Consider the following 8,055-nt stretch of genomic DNA (forward strand, 5'->3'; position numbering starts at 1 on the left):
TACAAGTTTCACACACACTGGGCTCCCCTCAAAGAGGCAAAATGTGTCTGAAATGCAAAAATCCACGTTCTGTGTCACACAGCGACTGCGAGTTCAGGGGGAGTCCCCTCAGCTCGCTTTCTTGTCCCCAATGCCTTGAACTCTGAGAAAGGCGTTTGTAGGACAAACCTCTCATTTACCCGGCACAGAGAAGCACAGTGCTGGTTCTTACATTTTCCTCTACGTTCTGCTATAGTATTAAACCTCTGAACAAGTTAAAAAATAAAGAGTTGGACAGAAGATTGTCTCAGGTCCTTACCTTTGAGGGAATTCAGTGAGAACATCTCCATCCCAGCGGAAAGGGGCGATTCCTGGGAAAGCGAGAGGGAGCAAAGAGAAACAGGCAGTCAGAATTGGTATTCCTTTGAGATGTGGCAAGTGCCTAAGGAGCCCTTCTCAAACCTTCTCTCTTAGTGCCAGCCAGAGCTCAGTGTCCTCAACAAAGCCCACCCTGGTGCTCCTGCTCTGCCTGTTCCACCGGGATCGTGTGTGTCACAACCGGCCAGCTGAACAGCCAAAGGGAGGAAGGCTCTGCTCAACCAGGCGTTTTGGTTCCCTGATGATATTGATGCGGGGATATTTTTTAAAACCTTTTAAAGTCAGAATGACAGAAGTAGGTAAACCACTGCCTTTACTCCCCTTTTTAAAGAAAAATGAGAAGAAAGAGATCCATACTTTCGATAAAGTTCTTTGCTGAAATTATGTTAAAATTTTTATTTTAATTTCTTATTAAAATAGCTTTTGCTCAAATAAGTAGGAAAATCAGCTTTGTTTTGGAGTGCTTTATCTGTCATACCAAATATTAAACACATTTTAGGCATTCTTGATAACAGAGGAATAATGATTTTCTAAGCAACTTGGACCAGATGGGTGAGGGTCTGTATTTACACCAAGCCAACGTTAACTATCCATCCTACAGGCTGTTCCTGCGCACGCAATTAACATCCTACAATTATTATGCCTTCAAATGATCCATTTTTGCTTTCAGTGAAACTAATGACAAAATTACTGTTTACTTCAGCATCAGGGCCTCAAGTAACACCACTCGGAGAGCAGAACTCTGTGGACACGACACCTTGTTCAGCAACTCGCCCCCCCACGGGCACAGAAAAACCACCCCGCTGCTGCTGACAAGTCGACACTTTGTCTTCTTCGATGACTAAATAAATAAAAACACGGCTATTTGACTTGTTTAAAATGAAAAACCACACGTGCTGGAGTAATTATCAAGATTGGCAAAGGAAAACATCCTCGGTGCACTGAATAATGTCAGAAAACTCTTCTGTGGAGGTTGAGCAGGGTTGTTAAGGCTGAAGCGTTGAAGCGCGGAGAATGCAAACGGAGAGCGGCCCAGCCAGCAGTTCTGCGCCCCCTTCACGTGGGGATCATGCAAGTCGAGGTATAAGCATCTTAAAACCAAGAGTATCTCTGATAAATTCTATGAGTTCGGTATTACTCCAACATAAGTCCTTGAACGCTCTGAAGTCATTGGAGAGAGACACCCAGGAGGATGGCAGGGAATGGTGCCATGTGTCCTTAAATCCGAGTCACAGAGGTATCGGCTGCATCTTCTTCCCAAATTTTTAAGCACGACAAAAACGCGGAAGCTGTGTGTTTGCTGTGTGTTCCAGACAACGCGGGGAAGTTGGTCTGGGGCACACGAACCGCATGGTGTGCCAGCCGAGCACAAACCAGCGGAGGACAAAGAACACCTCACCTACACTGGGGCGGGCAGAAGGGCACTTCCAAAAATGAATCCAAGACAAAGTCGAAGAAAATGGTCTTTTCTGCTCAACACCAAAACCAAACCAAACCATATAAAAAAAAACCCCTACATGGATGAGCTTGCAAGATTAACAACCGAGATCCCTACTGACAAGCAAGACTTTAACAAAGTTATTACTTATAATCGTGCCTGTAGATCCCCAGTTGAGATGGAGACTCTTCCAGTGCAACCGGTAACAGCTCCACGGCTAAAACCCACCTGACTGGGTGGAAGCGGGGATGGGACAGGAAAGAGAATAAAAGCAGAGAGAGATGGAACAATTCCGATGAGTCCATGGACAGAATCCCACTGATAAGGGATCCCTTTCAAATGACATGGAGGAATCCGAGCACTTCAGGCTCAAGCATCCAGTAGAAACATGGTCAAAGCCGAGAGCGAAGAGCTTGGATAGCTAAGCTGGGGTTTAAGGCACAGGTCATCAAGAGATCAGCTCCTGCAGCACCATCACTCGATTACTCAGGACCAGATCTGGTGGATCTGAACACAGAGGATCCCGAACTGGGAAGCAGTTTTGGCACAGCCAGCAGCCTGGTGGAAATCACAGGGCTTGGCTGCTGAAGACCCTGATACCAAAAAAACCAAAAAGCGTCCAACTATGGCAGCTGCTTCACCATTCACAGGAATGAAGGGGACACGGGAACATCTGTGCTGGTTTGACTGAAAATGGGTTAATTTTCTTCATGCAGTTAGAAACCTTTCTTTTCCATAGCTCGCATGCTCATTATTTGGACTTAGTTTGAGAACAAGAGATCACAGCCCAGCACAGGGTTAACGTTTTTAATTGCCAAGGACACTCTGAGCTCTGCCCACAGGTGTGAGGCAGCGAGGAAGGGGATGGATGGACAGAGCTGGAGTGACACCCAGACTGATCAGTAAGAGTGTTCCAGCCCATTGGCATCAGGCTTCGTATTTAAGAAGTTGGGGCCCTCTGGTTTCGGGGCTCTTCCACTCTCTCTCTGGGGCACCCCTGGGGCAGTTCTGTTTGGGATGTTTAGTTCAGCTTTTGCTGTTTTGCAGAGACTTCTGGGCCTTCTGCCTCTTTTTCCTCTCTCTGGGATCAGCTGTTGGGACCAGGACTGGCTACTCAGCATGTTCATGAGGAAGTGCCTTGAGTATTTTTATTTCTATTTTATACATATATTTACTAGTAGTGCATTGGTATTTTGTTATTTTATTAAACTGCATTTATCTCAATCCAAGTTTCTCCCTTCCCTTTTGATTCTCTCCCCTATTGGGGGTGAGTGAGTGGCTGTCATGGTTGTATCACCAGCTTGGGTTAAACCACAACAACATCATTGAAAGGGGAACACACCGGAAGATTCAAAGTATACTTGGATGGGCTCTGATGAGGAGCCTCTCAGGACACTAGGTTTACAAAGAAGTGCAATACGATGACACAGGATTCTTTCAGACAAGGCAATGGCACATTTGGGATGAGAATGAACCGTGCACGACGATGCCGTCAGCCTGCAGAGCACCCACTGCCTCACTCTTGGCAAAGTACCAGCATCCCAGGTGGGAAAAGAGACACCAAAAGTTTGTTTGCAATAGACTCAATGGCCGCACTGCAAGGGCAAAGAGTGAAACCAGTGGATGTGCCACGGGAAACAGGTAAAACCCCAAAGGCCCAGGAATGTTGGGCTTCCTTGATCCATCTGAAAATAGCCACACACGTCTGAGGAGAAACTGCATCCCCAAGATGCAGTGAACATCACCACATTTCTGATGATTGTCTACTGTGATATTCTGGCAGTGTGTGAAGAGGTATAGCCCCACGTGCTTTGTCATGAGAACAAAGGAGAAATTGTGCCGTCTTACATGTCATTCATTCTCAAGGATCACCTACACTTGGGTCCCTGCAAGGCGGAACAGTTCAACCTTCTGGTATTTGGGCCAAAGGAGCAGTGGATCTGTGCAAGAAACCTTTCTTTACCAATCCTAATTCTACAGGATTCCCACTGCTGAACTCTGACAAGCTCGAAGTGGGGACAATTCAGCACTGGGGGCGGGATGGGGCATCGGATGCTCTTGGGTACCCAGTGCATGAGATCAGGAGTTGTGGACTAAATGTGCAACCCAGAATGACAGGTCCAATGACCACGGGGCAAAAATTGGTGCCACTAGTGACAACAGAGTAAGTTATGGAAAGGTAAGGGAGAGAAAAAACTACAAGAGCTGTGAGCCATGCTGGAGCAGCAGTGGAGCAGCTCTGGAGCAGCAGTGGAGGCTTCGCCACGGCACACAACAGAACAGCGGAGCAGAGCCCGGCTCCCCAGGCCGTCTCCGGTCGCCCCGTGCCGGTTCCCGAAGCGGGGCTCTGCCCCCGCTCCAGCCCGCCTCTCCCAGCCCCGAGGGGAGCGGCGCCCGGGAGCCGGCCGGCCCCACGCCCCCGCCGGCGGCGCTCCCTGGGCAGCGGTGGGCAGCGGCCCCGCGCCCGCCCGGTACCCCATCCGCGGGCAGCCCCACCCGGCCCACCCGGCCGCACAGGCCCAGGCCCCCGCACGGCCCCTTCCCGCGGGCCGGGGCTCCCTCAGGCCGAGGCTCCCGCCCCCCTGGGCGGGCACCGCGCCCGGGCTTGGCCGCCGCGCCCCCGCAGCCCCGGGGCTCCGCACCGCCCGCCGCCGCCGCCCCCCGGCCCATCGCCTCATCCCCGCGCGGCGCGGCCCCGCTGGTCCTCCCGCCGCCGCCCGCCCGGCTCCGGCTCGCAGCCATCCTCTCCCTCCTTCCCCTTCCTCCCGCCGCCCTTCCTCAGGCCGCGACCCTCTCCGGGTCTCGACCGCGGGTTCCGGGCCGCGGTCCCGCCACGCCCCGCGCGGCCCGGTCCCCCCCGGGCGGAGCGGCGCCGGTCCCGCTCCCCGACACCGACCTCCTCACAACCAACTCTCTGGCGCCGGTCCGCCGCCGCTCGGACTACAACTCCCAGGAGCCCCCGCGATCCGCTTCCGGGCCGCCGCCCGCGGCCGCCGCCGACTCTTCCTCCCCGTTCCCCGGATGCGAAACCTTCCATTGGCTCCGCGCTCCCCGGCGGCGCGAGGCTGCGCGTGGGCGCGGGGCACGGCCTGTCGCCATGGCAACGGCTGGCGCCAATGGGCGCGCGCGGCCTGCGGGGGCGCTGCGGCCCTGGCGGTACCGGCACCGCGGCGGTACCGGCCCGGCGGGCCCGGCCTCCGCCCTTTGTGCCGCCTCAGCGCGGTGCGCAGCCCTGAGGCAAGCGGCTGGGGCCTGGCTGCGGGCCGCCCTCTGCTCGGCGTCCCGGGGGTTGCGGGGCGCCCCGGGCGTCCGTGCGGCGGCGGGGCCGGGCCGCCCCGGGTGAGCTTCGCCCTCCCCAGCGGGACACCGGCTGCGGTGGCCGGGCGGGGAGAGGCGCGGCCGATTGTGGCCCCGGGGCCCAAGGCTTGGCCGGGCCCGCAGGGCAGGGCTGCCCCGGAACGGGGCCGCGTTTACCGGCTGCGGGAAGGGCCCGGGGCCGCGGTGCCCTTAAGCGCTAAACCTGGGCTGGGCTGAAGCTCAGGCTCAGTCTTCGGGGCGGGGGGGACGGCAGGAAAACCCCCCAAGCAGGCTCAGAATCGCTGCTGTTCTGTGCGTAGTGTTGCCTGGTTCAGGGAACGCCACGTGCATCGTTAATAGATAACTTACTAAGCAGCCAGCGGCATAATGACAATATTTAACTTGCTGTATGTATCTATAGGTAGAAACTTAACTGCTGATCTTAAATACTCACTTACTGGTTGGAGCAGTATCTGCAGCACAGGCGCCCGTGTCCTGGAGCAGGTTTACTATGGACTGGCACTGGATTAGTTCCTCCTCCGGTGCGGCATGAGGCTCATCGCTGCTTCTCACTGGAGTAATCCTAACGGTAGCAAAGAGAAGCAGCGTTTGTCCCCTGCGTGGTTTGTAATAATCACCTAATTAAACGCTCGTGTGCTGTTCCAGATGCTGCCCTAAGTGGCAACACGTGAAACAGTGTGAAATTCTCACAGCGTTTCCTCGCTTGTGGCTGCCTGTACAGGAGTGTGCGAGGGCTTGTTCACTCAGGTCCTCTGAGCCAAAACGTGTCTCTGCTTTCTACAAAACGCTGCAGTTGCGTGGGTGCGAGGGTGAGCTCGTTAATGGTTAGCAGCGTACGTGTGATAAGGGTGCCTTAATTTGTGAGGGAAAAGCGGTTGTAGGGTGTGCTGATTTGCCATCGTGTTCCTGCTGATTCGCTGCAACGTGAATTTGTACAGCAAGGCAAGCGTGGGGAAAGGTGAACTCAACTACAGCAAAAGCTGAAGTCTTCAGTTCTGCGTGGTAATTCAACACTAAACACTAAATTCAACACTAAATTACTACCTAACAGCTTATTTGCACGCAGAGTTCTTCACTCATTCTTCTGGCCTTTTCTCTTCACTCTGATTTTTCACGTCATCCACCCATTTATAAAATAAACCCATCAGAGTACTAATCCCAATAAAAGCTTTGCTTCGGTGAGATTGAAATGACATTTGGAAACATTCTTGCTACTTAAAAGCCTTTTACACCAAGAAGCATTGAGATGCCCAGGATGATTAAGTTTGCCAAATTTCTCCATTTCTTACTGTGGCCTGCATGCCACGGCTTCTTCGTGTCAGTTGTACCAAAACCTGATGGAAAGGATGTTATCTAAGGGTATGAGTGTGTCAAGCCGGAATTTGCGTGTGGGGTGGGAGGATGTGGCCAAGAATATGGAAAATTTGCATCTGTACAGATGTGTAGGGACCTCGGGCTACTGCACCTTTATTCAGAAGATGGAGCAAGACATCTGGTTATTTCTGTGACTCCAAAGGCTGAAAGGTTAACGGGCCATCTTCATCCCCCTGCAGTTCACAGATAAGAACAAGGACAATAAAAGAAAGTGTTAAGATAAGGGGGGGTCGCTCAGGCTATTTCAACAGCTTCCCCTAAAAAGCCCACATCATGTCTTCAGTAACAAGTAATTAATTTCTGGGGCCTTAGACTGGAAAATCGCTTGAATACAATGACTTCGGAGAGAACATGTCAAGCCGTCTAAAGCGTGAACATTTAATTTTAGTTCTCGACTTGCTTCCTGCTGATTACAATGTTTTCACTGGTATTACTTTGTAGTCTCTTTTCCAAGTAACCTAAGAGATCCTGCACAGGCTGATTTTAGATGAGATCTAAATACATTTTGTCACTCCTTGTAACTCTAAAATGAAGATAAAACCAGGGACAATACTTTGACTTTTTTTCTCTTTTTTTTTCGTTCCCAAGCTTTATCTAATAATCTATATCTGGTTGGAACAAACAAACAAGTCCTGCAGAACTACCCAAAAACAGCCTCCTGTCTATTGCCCTCTGGTACCCCAACTGAACTCAGTATCTCTGCAATTCATAAATGGGTTTACTTGAAACCGTGGGTCTCAAAGTTATCAGAAAAGGTGCCAAGGGCTCAGCACCACCTGAGGGACAGTGTTGTTTTGGGAAAAAAAAGACATCGCCCCATTCATTGGACATAACAGGTTCATATCTCTTTCTCAAATGAAGTTCCTAACAAATCATGAAAATATTGTATTAAAAAATACACATAAAAAACAAGACACAAAACAACACACAAAAAATAAGATTCTGGTTTTTGAGTCTGAAAACCGCTCCTATGTATTTTTTCCCCCAGAACCGTTCTGTTCAGTTTCCAGTGAGTGCAATTGTAATTCTGGTAGAACATCCTTTTAAATTTGATTTTCATTTACTGTCTTGTATTACAACCCCGACATTGTAGCTCTCATTCAAGGAATTAAATGAGTACCTGACATTCTTTTTAGGACCTTTTTAGACTAACACCTTTACAATCCACTTATGTTAGGCTATCCCGTGCGCTTGCTCATACCGTTCTGCGAGGGGTCATATTCGGCTTTGTATTTGTTCCCGTTACAGTCCTAAAGACAGAGGACTTAATACGTTATTAATGTCATTTTATAGCAGCTTATTGTCAGGAGCGCTCAGACTGTTTATCTCACAATACCTGGAGGATATTGAAAAATACGGTGGCAGAGAGGAAAGTAATTCCATTTTAGTTCAAGCTTTCTTAGGCTTTTTCTCTATTAAAAGATTAATACAGTTTTTGGAAATGCTGTGAGTAACTTGAAAAGTTACTGTGAGAAGTTGCTTGGAAAGTCACTCGTCATTGGAGCTCAGTTGTCATTAATACAATTTTTGAGCTCATCGTTGTTACTAAACAGTCACAAATTGCTGTA

At 50.7% G+C, this 8,055-nt stretch overlaps 1 protein-coding gene across 3 annotated transcripts in view; it reads right to left on the reverse strand.

Annotated features, from left to right (window-relative positions):
• DHX30 (DExH-box helicase 30) overlaps positions 1-5,665 on the reverse strand; it is a 35,425-nt gene extending 29,760 nt beyond the window's left edge. The window contains exons 1-2 of one of the 3 annotated variants that reach the window (XM_065054903.1): positions 5,551-5,665; positions 299-350 (exon numbers count right to left, since the gene is read on the reverse strand). In XM_065054903.1, coding sequence (XP_064910975.1) covers positions 299-329 — 31 coding nt within the window. In that variant the 5' untranslated portion in view covers positions 330-350; positions 5,551-5,665. Of the gene's footprint in view, positions 1-298; positions 351-4,691; positions 4,990-5,546 lie in introns of those variants that run through there. The other 2 variants (XM_065054904.1, XM_065054901.1) reach the window with 2 other exon arrangements.
• Between the last annotated feature and the right edge of the window lie 2,390 nt (positions 5,666-8,055).

This window comes from Columba livia, chromosome 2 (genome assembly GCF_036013475.1).
Source record: "Columba livia isolate bColLiv1 breed racing homer chromosome 2, bColLiv1.pat.W.v2, whole genome shotgun sequence".
In the NCBI taxonomy this organism is placed as follows: Eukaryota; Metazoa; Chordata; class Aves; order Columbiformes; family Columbidae; genus Columba; species Columba livia.